Below are 15,400 nucleotides of genomic sequence, written 5' to 3' on the forward strand. Positions count from 1 at the left end.
TCCTAATAGTAGCAGTTTTGACTTGGACCATTGACGGATGGTTTCTTGTTTGTCACTTTTTCATAAGTTGTACTTCAACAGAGATCTTTCACATTCACAATTGGTCCCTGATCCCCTTTATCTGCCAAGAGCAACCAGATTTGTTGAACAGCAGCACCAATGTGCAGTAAATGTGCCTTGCTGTCACACTTTCAGTTCCAGAGGTCCTTTATTCCTCACACCGTTGAACTGTGGAACAGCCTCCCAGAATATGTCGTGCAATTGGAACTTGAGAAGTTCAAGGGAAGATGCAATGCATTACTACCCTAATACTATTTATGCATTTTAATACATTTTTATCTATTTGTGAATTTATTTATTTTTTCTTTTTTAATAAGTGAGATCTCTTCTTTCTGTATATCCCTTTACGTCCTCTTACTACTTTCTAATGAACACCATATTCTTTGGAAGCTTGAATTTCAAGTCAGTGGCCCTGTGGACTTGTTCCATATCAATAGATTTCACCTTCCATATCAGTAGGTTTCATCTAGTGAAGAAGAATAATTCAACCTTTTAAAACCAAAGCATAAGGAAATGTCGGAGGGTATTTACATGATCAAAAGGGAATTTCTTAAAAATTGTGTAAAATATCTTGATTTAGAATTTGATTTACACAATCTGTAAGCTAAATGGTGCTCTTTATTGCAGGCAGATTGAAACCGTTTTTGAAATCTCAACCAATACCCAAAAGACAGGAGGGTCCTGTTCGAGTGGTTGTTGCAAATAGTTTTGAGGATGAAGTTATGAAATCAAAGAAGGATGTTTTAATTGAATTTTATGCTCCCTGGTGTGGTCATTGCAAGAAACTTGAGCCAGTGTACAAAAAGCTTGCCAAGCACCTTGCAAATTCTAACCCTGATGTTGTGGTTGCCAAGATGGATGCATCTGCCAATGATGTCCCAAGCTCTTTTAAGGTAGAAGGTTTTCCGACCATATACTTTTTAAAGGCAGGGGAAAAGGACAACCCCATACAATTTACTGGAGAAAGATCATTTAAAACAATGAAGGTAAGAGAGAGAATTTCAAGTTTTAGTAAAAAACAGAAAGTTGTCAAAATAGAGAGTTGATCAAGGTAGACTGACCATATTTTTTATAGTAATTAACAGAAGTCAAAGATATTTTACTTGCCAAATTGTGAATGATTAGTAAAATATAGGTCTGTATTGGTTTCAAAGCTATATATATTCCTAGAATTTCTATAAGTAATTAGGAGCTATATTAGCATTATTTATGTTATTAACTTGTTGTTTGGGCATACACATTTCATAATTTCTTTTTTCTTTTACCCCTAGGATTTTGTTGCTCAAGAGGCTACAATATTTGGTGATGAAGAGCTAGGAAACAATGGAAAAGATGAATTATAGCTGCTGTTTCTTAGTAATAGGTGAATAGAATATTTCTAAGAATTATTAACTAATTCTCCAAAGTTTCAATTAAATTTTAAGGTACAAAAGTAATCCTGACAATGGAGTCAATGGAGTTTTATAGCACAAAGCATTAATGTTAATAACTCTAGTTTTACTAATGTTAGCACTTATCCTTTTAGTCCCGTCCTTGGTTTGAAAGATTTCATAATTTAACGATACATGTATTATTAAATCCATGCCTCTGTTTATGAGAGGGCTATGCAAGGTTGTTCCTAATTTTTCCCTTATGCTGTGACAACTAAACTTTAGATTATGTAAGAAAGTGGGAATCTGTATAGTTTACAGCTTGTTTATATTCCTTTACTATAAACTTAATCAGTTAACTGACATGCTCAACATAATTGCCCTCCAGCCTGTTGATTACAGTTATTATTGAACAAAATTTTATTTTTGAAACACAAAATCTGTACTTAAAGTCTGTGTATCTTTTATAAGAATAACTTGTTATTATGTATCATGGATGTACATTTTCCCCATTGTTTTTCATTCATGCCATGACAACCCATTACTTTTATCCTGTAAAACCAAAGTACGATCAATGTTTCCTGTGATATTAGGTAAATTAAAACAGTATTCTTTGGATGTTTGTTGTTGGTGATGAATCAGTTACTAACCAAATTCATACTGGCTAGTTTAGAAGTTTGCTTATGTGCTAGTCAGGTGGTATATATTTTGATGGTGATTCCAAACTATTCAGGATTTTTTTAATAGAATCAAAGCATTTACTTTAAATAGAATTTGAAAAATTTTCTCAGTTTACTAAGGCAGTTCATAAACATTCCATATGAATCTTGCTGTCAGTGAAAGATCATACTACTACTGTCAGTAAGAAGATTCAAGAAAATTAATAGAATGGCTTAATGAAACCTTACTGGCAAAAACTGTTCTAAATTCACAACCATGCATTAGAAGCTGCATAGCATCTATGCTGTCCATTATGAAAAAATGAAAACTAATAATTCTCTAACTGTAAGGGTAGGAAAAATAAAATTACAGATTGTGAAATTTCATATATTTCATATGATTGTTTTACAAGAGCTAGAAAATATTCAAAACATTAAAACTCATTGGTTTGTATTCACTTCTGCTGTACTGCACAAGTCTGGTTGTGGTAATTTCATGATTTTTTTAGTATGTCATGATTTTGTAATAAAGAGAAATGTGGGAATTACCTGTTTTATTACCATTATCGTAAAATATCAAGATATCAAGACTTTCCCCATTCTTTGTTCCTCAGTACCACTCGCCGTATTTTTCCACTGATGTTTTTTGGAAGAGACTCAACAAACTCAACCTGAAGAAAATGTAAAATGGTCTGTAACTGATTTTTATAATAAAGTTAAGGTTTGAATTTTCAATGAAAGTTAATATATATTATCAACATTCATTGATAATATAAATACTAAGGTTAAACTAACATTTAAAAGAAAAACCTATAAATAAATATCCAGGCTATCCTTTGTTTAAAATAAGATCCATTAGTGTAAAAGGAAATTATAACAGAATATATTAATAATAAACTTTCTCTTATGCTCATACCATATACCACCAAGAATTCTAAGGCAAATGTCTAAGTTTTCAACTAAGAATTTTTTGGAAAATTTGTTTTTGTTCATTTAAGATACAAGCTCTGAAGGTCTTTACATAGGGGAAAATCTCTGAAAAAGCTAGCTGGATCCAATTAAAAATAGAACAAGGGTTTGGTGGCAGCAGGGTGATAGCCAGCGGGGAGAGAGTAGGCAGAGTCGGACCTCTCTTACCCCTCTTGTGCCTTGTGACTCGCCAGTCATCTCCTATCTGTCTTCTTCACAAGCCATGCGCTGACTTATATCGCATGGAGGCCGGTTTATTATGCACTTCTTGCCCTATCTACACATTTGTTCTGTGTGTGTGTGTTTTTTTTTATGCAAATGCTTGATGCACCTAAGAAGGCTTTGTCTCAGAGAAGATGCCCGGGGGTAGGTAAACAATCTTTGCTTTTGTTATTTAGCCTCTTGTGATACTGATCCTCACATGTTTAGCAGATGCCGGACTAATGATTGCAACGTAAGTAACCCTTGTTCTGAGTTTCATGATTGGTCTCCTGAGCAATGGAAGTGTTTTGGTAAAGAAATGCAAGAGGAAGCCAGCTGCTTTGCAATGGGAAGGCTTCTTGCTTTCAATGACTGCCAATGCTGCCATTCCTTCTTGTTCCTTCTCTCCTTTACCAGATTTGCCTCTCATTGCATCTTCTTCTTAAGGAAGATTTTACCCCTTCTCATTCATCTACTACTTCGTCTTTAGATAAATCGAGGAGGGGTTCAGGAGACCTTGTGCTTGCTTTAGCTGCCCGTTTCCTGCTAGGAGGGAAGCGGCTCCCCCGTGTACTGCTGTTTCAGGCTTGGATGCAGAGAAGCTGAACAAGTGCGGGTTGTCTTTAGGCCTACCAAGGGAGCCCCATATTGGGGATCTTCTGTCCCCCCCCACCTGTCTTCCAGCTTCTTCCCTCATCTCAGTGTGACGTCTGCTTGCGTGTCTACAGTTGTGTCAGCCTCGGCCTACACTGTTCCTTTGTCAGCCGTGCCTCTTCCATCACTTCCCACACTGGGGCCTCTCACATCTGCTCCTCCCAACTCCTTTGTTCAAGACTTTCTGGAGAGACTCGAGGGTCCTCTTCTGAAGAGACTTGGCTGCTCAGATTTGAGAAGGTGTCATAGATCTCCTCCCTCGCTGTTGTCTTCTTCTCATGCATCGCCTTCATAGTCGGTTCAATCCATTCCATATAGGCGTTGAAGGGAAAAAAAACTCTGTTGCCCCTCCTCGCAAACAGATCCACAGACTTTCCATCTCCCCTTCACCTGGAAGCAAGACCAACTGTCCATCTACTTCAGCTGTGTCTCGGTTGGCTAATCTCAGCCATGTAGAGGCTTCAGACTGCCGTGAGTCTGTCAAGGGTCATGGCCGCACATCATCTGCCTTAGCTGCTGACGTTCATTGCCCAGTTCTTGATTTTTGAGCAGTAATGCACTCACCAAGAGAAGTCCCCTCCGAGGGCCAGAGACCTACAGATAGAGCTTCTCCTCAAGAAGTTATGGTCATTTCGTTTCTTCCGCTGGTACGAGCTGTAAGACCACAGCCGTTAAGAAGGATGACAAAGCTCCCATTATGAAGTCTATAGCTCCCCTGAGGGAATGTTCTCATGATTGGGAATATTCCTCTCTCAAGACAAGAAGCCCTCTGGCTTGCTTGCACAGCCATGACTACTCTCCACGTAATCCATGTTCTCAATCATGCGGACATGACTACTCTCCACGCAACCCACAATCTCGCTCGCGCGGCCATGACTATTCTCCACATCATGAGAGTCACTTAATGTCACGGATTCAACCTAGGCTGTTATCTGTCAGTCCATGCCCTCGTTCTCGTGGACGGGACCATGATCAAGATGGTCCCTGCTCCTTTGGTTGAACAGTATATCCCCAAGAAAGCCCTGGGCCCTGATCATTCCTATGCTCCAGTGATCAACAAGAATGCAAATGATTCCGCTCCTTTGCCTGACAGGTTGGATTGAGAGTTTCATGCCCTGGAAGCAGAAGGCCTTCTCCCTCTAGATGCAGATAACCAAGAACTGTTGACAACATATGCAGAAGTGGAACTCATTCATGGATACAACGGTCTACCCGAAGAGAATGCAGCTACCACTTCAAATTTTCCTTCGTGAATCGAAGCCCTTGTTGGTCCCAAGAGAGAGACTAAGGCATCATTGGGCTTACATGTTCCATTCATGCAGATAGTGTTCTCAACCAAGTTGATTCTTATGTCTCCAGACAAGACAATTCTCTACGATCTGGCAGGTGATTTAAGATACTCCCTCACCCTCTTACATGACACAGATTTTTTTATGCAACCCCTTACATTGCATTATAATCAAGACAGGTAGATCTGGACTCTGTCCGCATAGGCCCTGGTCTTTCTTTAGATCACATCAAGGCAGAGGGGCCCATCCTTTACACATCAAGAGGCAACCTCAGTGGAGTTGACAGCGTCTTTGGCATTCCAAGTGGTTTCATGGCTTGATCTTTGGTCGACAACAGCATGCTACCTTCATTAGGCTTCTGCAGTCTGGTGGCAAGACCATCTTGTATTTGGCTCATCTAACAGCGAATGTGTGGGCCAGTTGGTTATTTAAAAGAAGATACGCTGCCTTTTTAAGTTATCCAGATTCATTGGCCCTGATTCTACCTTAGCAGTGAGAAACAGATCTTCGTCACTTTTTCCTAAGGAACAGGTCGAGAGGAGCAGAAAACAGACGTAGAGAGGACAACAATGACCGTCTGGTCCATCAAGCTGTGAATAGGTTTTCTGGCCCTTCATGCTCCAATGTAGCCAGACATAAGACCTCAGGCTGCCTCCTACTCTCCATTTAAGAGATCCCAAACCACGACCGGGCCTCGTAGAGGTTGCCAGTGTTCTTCTACCCCTGCGAAGAAAACTATTCAGCAGCGTCCCTTTAAACTCTGTTGTCAAGAATTTTGCCTTGACAATAGCTCAGCTTACACTGATTCACGCCTGTTGTTCTGGGCAGGGATACTCAGTCAATAGACAATGGCTTCGAACCAGCACAAGATGGCAGCAACACCAAACACTATTCCATTTTTTAATTTTATTTACAAAAATAACGTATAGTACAAAAAATATACCCAAACTATGTAATATTACGTTAATATGCAAAAATATAGGCAAATTTACAATAACTTTACACTAATTCAAACTAAAGCTGGGTTTATGAAGAAATTTATTGACGAAGTCATCAAGCAAGATATGTGAATACATAAAAGTAACAAAAATCACAGATGGGGATATACACCGAGATACTTAGCACTTTCGTTTCATAATGAAGTACAGTAATGTAGGTTTTGGCTACTGATAACTTATGTTAAGTTCGCTAATATATGAACTGAACAAAGAACAAAAGACGAATTCTGGAGTACGTGGGGGCTGAAGTCAAGGTGCAAAAGTTACGTTAAGTTCCCACAAAATCACTGACATCGCAATTTAATCGAGCCTACATCTTACCCATCAGGTTCACTAATGTTATTTCGTTATGTTGCAAGTCAATACAAAATCTAAGCTAGGCATGGATTAAATTTGATCAAAAACACTACAATTACCTAAGGCTTCATGGCCAATCTAGCTAGACGGTTGCCTGCGTAAAACACGACACACACAAGAACACATTTAATCCATGTGAAGTCTAGAAAATAAGTGAACTAATGGCGTGTCACTTGGCCTCACCAAGGAGTGTACTCTTCAGATATCTCAAGATTTTAACTACGTTACTGTAAGCAAATTTCTTTGTTCCATAATTAATTTATTAAACGTAACATGTAGTGTATTCCTCAATAATAAAAAGACATGTACAATGGACCCCTGCCTATTTGCGATTCTGGATACACGGCTTCACCCATTCACAGATTTCTCTGTGGAACATAAAAACATTTGCAGAAAATGTGCCTATTCGCGGTATTTTTATAGAGAAATATTAACAAATTACTGTATTATCATATAATTTTTGTACTTGAATGCATTTATTGTGATAAAACTATTAAAATATTCAGGTATAAGCATTTTTAGAGAGTTTTTTGTGTTTTGAGCCACCTAAATAGGCAGTTAGAAGCATTTTTAGAGGGGTTTAAAGTTTTAGCGGGTTTTAGCTATTTGCGGGGGGGCCGGTGGAGGTGGTTAGTGGTACGCATCCCCGTGAATACCAGGGTTCGACTATAATAAAGGGAAAACAATCAACCCCTGGTATTCACGGGGGAGGTATACCACTAACCCCCCCCTGCATAGCTAAAATCAGTGAATACTTAAAACCCCTCTAAAAACACTTATAACTGCCTATTTTGATAGTTCAAAACACCAAAAAACCCTCTAAAATGCTTATATCTGAATATTTTAATAGTTTTATCACAAAAAGTGCATTTAGTCATGAAGATGATACTTATGTTCCAGAGAAATCCACGAATAGGTGAAGCTGGGAATCCGGAATTGCAAATAGGCAACAGTCCACTGTAGTAATACCACTTTGAATCAGAACCATCGCGCAAGTGATCACTTTCATCAGCTATTCGTACTGATCTCTAAACCTGACTAGATGGAAGGTTTTGTAGGCAAAATCCCTGCAGGGAGATTTTGTTGGCACCTGTTCTTCCAGACCCGGGAGAGGAGGCAGAGGCAAGGCTAGACAAGGAAAATGCTAGAGTGGGTGCCCCTCCCCACTCACTGCCGTTGGTGGGGGGAGGGTTGCCTGGTGAGTCACTGGGCAACAAGGCAGCAGCACAAAGCAGAGACCTGGGTAGTAGATGTTCTGCGGGTGGGACATCTACTCCCCTTCGAGTTTCCCCCTCCTCTCTCCGAAGGGAGAGCCATGAACTTACATTCATGGCTCGCTGAAGGATCTGGCTCCCTGGAAAGAAGTGGAGAAAAAGATGGAAAAAGGAGCCCTGGAGGTTGTGAAGGATCGATCCTCAGGTTTCTACAGCCGGGTCTTTCTAGTTACAAAAGCATCAGGGGATTGGAGATCAGTCACAGACTGGTCTTCCCTGAACATTTTCATCAGGAAGGTATGGTTCAAGATGGAACTGCTCCGCACAGTTCTAGTAGCTATCAGGAAGTCCGACTTCATGCTGACGATAGACCTGAAGGATGCATACTTCCAGATCCCAATCCACCAATCATCTCGCAAGTTCCTTCGCTTCGTTCTGGGAGAGACAGTGTATCAATTCAATTCAAAGTGCTTTGCTTCGGCCTCTCTACTGCCCCACAAGGTGTTCACAAGAGTGTTCAATCTTGGCTTTCAATCTTGGCTCATTCACACCTGGCTGGTCGGAGTTTTGAGATGACCAAGATAGAGACCACCAGCTTAGGCTGGTCTTGGAGAAGTCAAAGTTCTCAGGTAAATGCTTGATCCAAGATAGAGACCATATACTCACAGCTTAGGAATAGTGATAGATTTGGAGAAGTCAAATCTTATTCCCAGCCAAAGATCTCTCTACCTGGGCATGCTAATGGACATAGCAGTGGCAAGGGTCTTTCCATCAGAGCCACGCTTTGGCATGTTCAAGATCATCATACAGTCCTTCCTTTCAGACACAAAAAACCAGCACATCGGTGGCAGATCATTCTAGGTCACCTGTAGTCCCTGAAGAAGCTCGTTCCTCACGGACGTCTCCACCTTTGATCTCTTTAACCCTTAAACGCCTATTGGACGTATCATACGTCGACTAAAATTGTCTGTTGGGTGCCGAGTGGACGTACCGTACGTCGACTACAAAAAATTTCAACCTTCGGTCAACTTTGACTCGACCGAAATGGTAGAAAAACGCAATTGTAAGCTAAAACTCTTACATTCTAGTAATATTCAAGCATGTACCTTCATTTTGCAACAAATTGGAAGTCTCTAGCACAATATTTCGATTTATGGTGAATTTTTGAAAAAAACTTTTTTCTTACGCACGGGTGGTAACTCAGCCGAAAATTTCATAAATTCTTTCGTCATTTTGTCGTAATTTTTGCACTGTTCTATATTAGCCGTTACATAAAGTTTTATATATGAAAATGTGCGCAATTTCATGTACAATACAGCAAAATACAACCCATGGAGCTTTTATCAGTTTGGAAATATTTTCATATAAACCACGATAACTGCCAAAATTTCAACCTTCGGTCAACTTTGACTCTACCGAAATGGTCAAAAAATGCAATTGTAAGCTAAAACTCTTACATTCTAGTAATATTCAATCATTTACCTTCATTTTGCAAAATTGGAAGTCTCTAGCACAATATTTCGATTTATGGTGAATTTTTGAAAAAAACTTTTCCTTACGTCCACACTAGAAATTCTTGTCACGTTGTCGTAATATTTGCACTGTTTTATATTAATCGTTACATAAAGTTTTATATATGGAAATGTGCGCAATTTCATGAAGAATACAACAGAAAATAACTCATGGTTGTATCTTTTATCAGTTTTGAAATATTTTCATATAAATCACAATAACTGCCAAAATTTCAAGCTTCGGTCAACTTTAACTCGACTGAAATGGTAAAAAAACGCAATTATAAGCTAAAACTCTTACATTCTAGTAATATTCAATCATGTACCTTCATTTTGCAACAAACTTGAAGTCTCTAGCACAATATTTCGATTTATGGTGAATTTCTGAAAAAAATTTTTTCCTTACGTCTGCGTCTCGTAACTCGCCGAACATCTCAGAAATTCTTTCGTCATGTTGTCGTAATGTTTGCATCGTTTTATATTAGTCGTTACATAAAGTTTTATATATGAAAATGTGCGCAATTTCATGTACAATACAACAGAAAATAAACTCATGGTTGTAGCTTTTATCAATTTTGAAATATTTTCACATAAATCACGATAACTGAAAAATTTCAACCTTCGGTCAACTTTAACTCGACCGAAATGGTCAAAAAAACAGAATTGTAAGCTAAAACTCTGACATTCTAGTAATATTCAATCGTTTACCTTCATTTCTCAATAAATTGGAAGTCTCTAGCACAATATTTCGATTTATGGTGAATTTTTAAAAAACATTTTCTTACGTCCGTTGCTGTTAACTCGTCCGAACATCTCGAAATTCATCATTTTGTGATAATATTTTCTCTGTTTTATATTAGTCGTTTTAAAATTTTTATATGAAAATCATCGCAATTTCCTGTACAATACAACTAAAAAAATTAACTCATTGGTTTAAGCGTTTTTTATCATTTGTATTTGAAATATTTTCATATAAATCACGATAAATAGAAAAATTTTTTTCATTTCTGATGGTTCATACTAAACTCAGGCAATGACAAAAAAATGGTCAAAAAACTCTTAATCTTAAAAACTAAAACACTTACATTTTTGTAATATTCAATCAATTAGCTTCATTTCTCAACAAATGGGAATTCTTTTGTACAATATTTCGATTTATGGTGAATTCTTTTGAAAAAACATTTTCTTTCGACGTTCCTCTCAGGAAGTGATTCATGCATCATTTTGCTGATAATATTTTCTCTGTGCCCCTTTGATTGTTTTAAAATTTGTTATATACCAAAACTCATCGACCAATTTAGTGTACAATACAACAAAAAAATTAACTCATTAGCTTTATAAACTTTGCCAGCGTCATTTGTATACAATTATATCCAATTTTTTTTGGTCTTTGTCATATATTCCAATATTTATATATGATAATGATATTTTTTCATTTCTGAAATGGTTGCATACTAAACTACAGGCAATGTTCAAAAAAGTGAGCCAAAATGAACTCTTAATAGTTTTTAAAAACTGAAGCGTGCTGTGATTTTTGAAAGTGTTTTGTTGGAACCAGACTCACAGGGTCTAACTCATCCCTAAGGTCTGTGTTCGTCTAGGGGAGACATTTTTGTCCACAGGGTTTCCTGGTCTTTGGGTTAATGGATTGAAAGTTAGTTTTGGTCCCAATCATCTTGTTCTTCCTTTCCTTGTTGGGGAAGACCCAAAATTTTTAAGTGAGACATACTTCTAGTTATTTTGGCTGGACTGACAGGAACCTGACGGAACCAATAAGTTTGGTTCACCCTCTCCAGAGTTCCTTCTGTTCTCTCACCCAAACGAGGGTTTCTATCTACAATTGAAGGACCTCATTTTCAGGTGGGGATCAAGAAAGGAACTTTTTATCAAGGCCTGTTTCTAAAGCCCAGTTTCTCTCCCTACAGGAGCTTTCCAGGAGAGGGTGGCAATTTTGAGGGACCTCTCGTTTAAAAAAATGAAGGGGGTTACTGTCATTGGTGGCATATTCAACAAATGGGGACTATTTCCTTAATACAAGCCTATTGTTCAATTCAGCTACATGAGTGGGCGGTGACCACTCAGTGGATTTTCATTACATGCCAGATACATTCTAAGGTTCAGAGGAACGAATTGGCAGACAACGTCTGAGATGTCTTTAATAGCATAAGTTGATGTTTATTTCTCTGTTGGTATTACACCTGAAAGTTAGCAGAAAAGGATTTTCCATCAAAGGAAAAAGGCCATTTCTGGAGAGACTCTTTGTGACCACCCTGTTTTTCAGTTGAGGTGTTTTGTTAAACATCATTCTAGATGGGGTGGGTGCATCAGAAGCAACAGTGTTGCCTTGTAACAGTCCCTTGGGACAATCCGGCTTAAAACCACCTCAACGTTGGGACTTTTGACATTGGGAATCTCTATAGGATAAGGTTCCGTGTTTTGTAGTTCACCCTTTTCCACGAGGTTCACTCCATCTAGTGGAGCTTGACTCTAAAGTAACTTCTTGCATTTCATTTAACTTTCTCATCAAAAGAGTTACCTAGAAATAAGTGCTGAATGGACTTTTTTAGTGAATGAAAAACAGGGGTGGGTTGGGGTCAGTAGGCCCCTCTCCAGAAATAGATTTTCCTTTGTCAAAACTTTTTCAATCGGGGTCCCTCTGTGTCAGCTGGTGAAATAATAATTTGAAATAAACATCATTCTTATGCTATTAAAGACTTAAATTGGTAATTGAAAACCAGAGAAAATACATTCTGTAAGGTCCCATTAAAGGGTTAATGAAAATATCTCAAAAGGACTCAAGATCTCAGGCTTAGAGTGAACCTGAAAGACTTTTGTTAGAAAATACTTTCTCTAATTTAATTGCAGATGCCAATACAGTGCATGCAAGAGCTCATGGTGTTAGGAGCTTTGGCCCTTCCAGGGCTTTCAAAAAGAACCTGTCAGTTCATAGGGTATTGAAGGCTGGTACATGGGTTTGTCAAACGACCTTCACTTCCTTCTACCTTTGGGACATGGCCCATAGATCCTTGGACTTTTTTTTTTCCTTGGGTCCGGTGGTGGCTGCTCAACAAGTTGTGCAAGCTCATCCAGTGTCCCTAGTGGGATAGGTTGTATCTTGCCTAAGATACTGGCTTGAAAGTGAGAGTGAATGGGGTGACTGGCTTTCTTCCTTTTCCTTTCTTCTTCTCTTCCTCTGGTGGGCAGCGAAGAGATGTAAGCCTTCAGTTGCTGGAACTGGCTAGATACAGGTGAGTGAGCAACCATTCTATTTTCAATTATCATTCCTATACAATATACTGTAAAATCTAAAATAGAAGCTAGTCCTAACCTCTCTTTTACAAGGGGAGAGAGGAATTGACAATAGAACAAGGTTGGTAGCTACCTAATTCTGTTGTCTCTCACAATTACAGGTTCTTTTTCTGCTTCCTAGACACAGTGTAGTCTGGTATTCCCATTGTGTCAAATCCTGGTAATCTGGATGTTGAGTAATTTTTCATTTAACAGATCTACATTTGACCAGGAAGTGAGCCCAGGTGAGCCGAACCTCCAGTCGGTTCGGAAGCTTACTTTATCCTCCCACCAAAAGTAAGTCTCCCCTACATAAAGACCTTCGGGGTTTATATCATATCTGAAGAAATCATAAATTTGTAATCAATATGTATTTTTCATAACTACAAACCTAAAGGTCTCTGCGTGAATGGCCCACGTCATGCCACCCCTCATACAATTACCTGGGATGGAAGATAACTGGTGCGTCACAAGGCACAAGAGAGGTTGGACTCGCCTACTCTCTCCCCATTGGCTATGACCCTGCTGCCGCCAAGCACTTGTTCTACTTTTAACTGGTTCCAGCTGGAGCTTTTAGAGATTTTCCCCTACATAAAGAACTCTAGGTTTGTAGTTATGAAAAATACAAATTAATTAAAAATTTTATATTTCATTTATAACAACTCAAAAATCCTGTACAAAAATGTCTAAAAACAAGGGCACAAAGGGGATGGGGGGGAGGGTGTTCATTCCTATTCCATTCATAAGAGGTATGGTCTTCCCAGGTTATGAACTGCTACTTCTCATAAGAATGGTTGGTTGATCACTGCCCCTTGTCGAAGTACAACCTATTAATTAAATTTCAGGGCTTTAATACTCGATATTACCTTGGACACCTGATTTTTACTGTTTTTTTAATAAATTATATTTTCAAACAAAGCAGTGGGTTCTGTTTTTTTAATAAAATATATTTTCAAACAAAGCACTTCTGTGTAAAAGTATATGAAAACAATGAGTTATTCCTACAAGGATACAAATCTTTGTCTATTATATGGATTACCATAGGTGAAAGTTGGTCCAGTTGTTGAAGCACAGTAACTGAGATAGTTAATTAGCTGCAGAGTAGTAAATGGTGGGGAACCCACCCACCTACCTGGTATTCCACTTTTTCTTCAACTTCCTTGCTGGGCAAACATACTGGACTCCTAACTATGGCTGTTGTTGGAGCATACTCAAGTACTTCTTTGTCTGAGTATTGTGGCTTGTTTGTGAACTAACTTCAGTATGTTGGTGTACAAACACCATTGATCAGTGACTGTCCTGGGTAATAATGTTGTAAATGTGGCTATGCTATCCACGATGATCAACCTTTGTGTAAACAGCACAGGGGCACAGTGTCTCACCTATTCTTCAAAGTTATTCAAACTAAGAAGGTGATGGAGTTTATCAGTGTCTTCTGAAAATACTGTCAATATGACCCCTTCACTGTCCTGCGACTACCTTGAGCCATTTATGCTGGGATACAATGTGCCTGTTCTGCCCTCGATAGGTCCAAAAATGGTGCACACAGACCAGAATACAATCAACCTACTCTGTGAGTGGTGCTGTGCTTTGGTCCCTGCCTCCCTGGCCTTTGCTGCTACTACTACAAGGTATCCTTAGGAGACAAAGCCAATGAAGGTCCAGGATATCCTTGATAAATTTTCCTAAATCATTTGACAATGGCCAAAGTTCCTTGCTCAGATCAGTCTTCATGGACCCCATTGCTTCAGCTGTGGTTTCCTCTACTCTTCCCTCCAAGTACAAGTACAGTACACAGTCACATATGTTCCATTTTCTGCAATTCCTGCTGCTCTTGCATCTCCAGCTCCAACTTTTTCTCCTCCTCGCCTTCTTCCTAATCTTTGAGTCAGTGGAAACGTAGGGAGAAGGCAGCCATCTACAAGAATGCTAAATCTTCTTGTGGCTGTAATTCTTTTGCTGGGAGTTACAGTGACCTTATCACCTTTCCAATGGGGCAGGTGGTCATGGGCAGTGCAAGTAGTTCAGTACATGAGTCCAGGATAAGCAGTGTAAGTGCCTTATAAACAAGTCTGCTCATGACCAATCTCTGCTGCAAGGGTTCATTGATGCTCAGTCCCCAGTGTGGAATTATTGTTATCACTGATAACCTGCACAAATTTCTTAGGAAAGGAGGGCCAACCATGACCCTTCCCATGCTTGTACTCCTGTAAAGCATGCAGGGAAGAGAGCGTGCACTCCCTGAACTGCAAGCCATCATAGCTCCCTGGGGATGTCTCAGTATGTCCCAGGATGTTCAGAGGGGCAGAAAGAGGACTGTTCTCTCCCCCACTGGCAAGCACCCCCTGGACTAAGCACAGGTGCCTCTCTTCCTTGAACAGGAATGATAGGGATCAATGTTTTGGGAGGAGAGGTGATGACACACACTACAAGCATGCTCATGACCAGTCTTTTGTCCAATTTTTTTTTTTTTAGAAAGGATATAACCAAAACTCTTCTCATCAAAAGTAGAGTAGGAGGAGTCTACATCTGTTAATTTTGCAGTCCTGATTCCTCGGAACAGGTTCAGAATGACAAGCTCACGATGTCCAGTCCTGGATTATAGGCATGATACTCATCACCAATCCTAACCCTTCAAGATAGGTTATCAAATGCACTGTACATTGGGAAAAACTCCTCTTCAGCCATAGAAAGAATGGTTTGATATGCTCTGTTTCTCTTTGTAGACATCCCAGGAGACTTACTACATCTAAGAAACTAATTTGTCAATAAACTTTCAACAATTCTATGGGAACCTGGGAATGTTAGATCTTCACATGTGGAGGTTATC

At 39.1% G+C, this 15,400-nt stretch overlaps 2 protein-coding genes across 4 annotated transcripts in view; one reads left to right on the forward strand and one right to left on the reverse strand.

The window, feature by feature from the left end:
* LOC136836303 (protein disulfide-isomerase A4-like) overlaps window positions 1-2,634 on the forward strand; it is a 142,323-nt gene extending 139,689 nt beyond the window's left edge. The window contains exons 11-12 of the mRNA XM_067100423.1: window positions 688-1,046; window positions 1,332-2,634. Coding sequence (XP_066956524.1) covers window positions 688-1,046; window positions 1,332-1,403 — 431 coding nt within the window. The 3' untranslated portion in view covers window positions 1,404-2,634. The remainder of the gene's footprint in view (window positions 1-687; window positions 1,047-1,331) is intronic.
* LOC136836304 (acyl-coenzyme A synthetase ACSM3, mitochondrial-like) overlaps window positions 2,464-15,400 on the reverse strand; it is a 319,876-nt gene continuing 306,939 nt past the window's right edge. For all 3 annotated transcript variants that reach the window (XM_067100425.1, XM_067100426.1, XM_067100424.1), the window contains exon 13: window positions 2,464-2,760. In XM_067100425.1, the coding sequence (XP_066956526.1) occupies window positions 2,674-2,760 (87 nt within the window). In that variant the 3' untranslated portion in view covers window positions 2,464-2,673. The remainder of the gene's footprint in view (window positions 2,761-15,400) is intronic.

The sequence above is a fragment of the Macrobrachium rosenbergii genome, chromosome 56 (genome assembly GCF_040412425.1).
Source record: "Macrobrachium rosenbergii isolate ZJJX-2024 chromosome 56, ASM4041242v1, whole genome shotgun sequence".
Lineage (NCBI taxonomy): Eukaryota > Metazoa > Arthropoda > Malacostraca > Decapoda > Palaemonidae > Macrobrachium > Macrobrachium rosenbergii.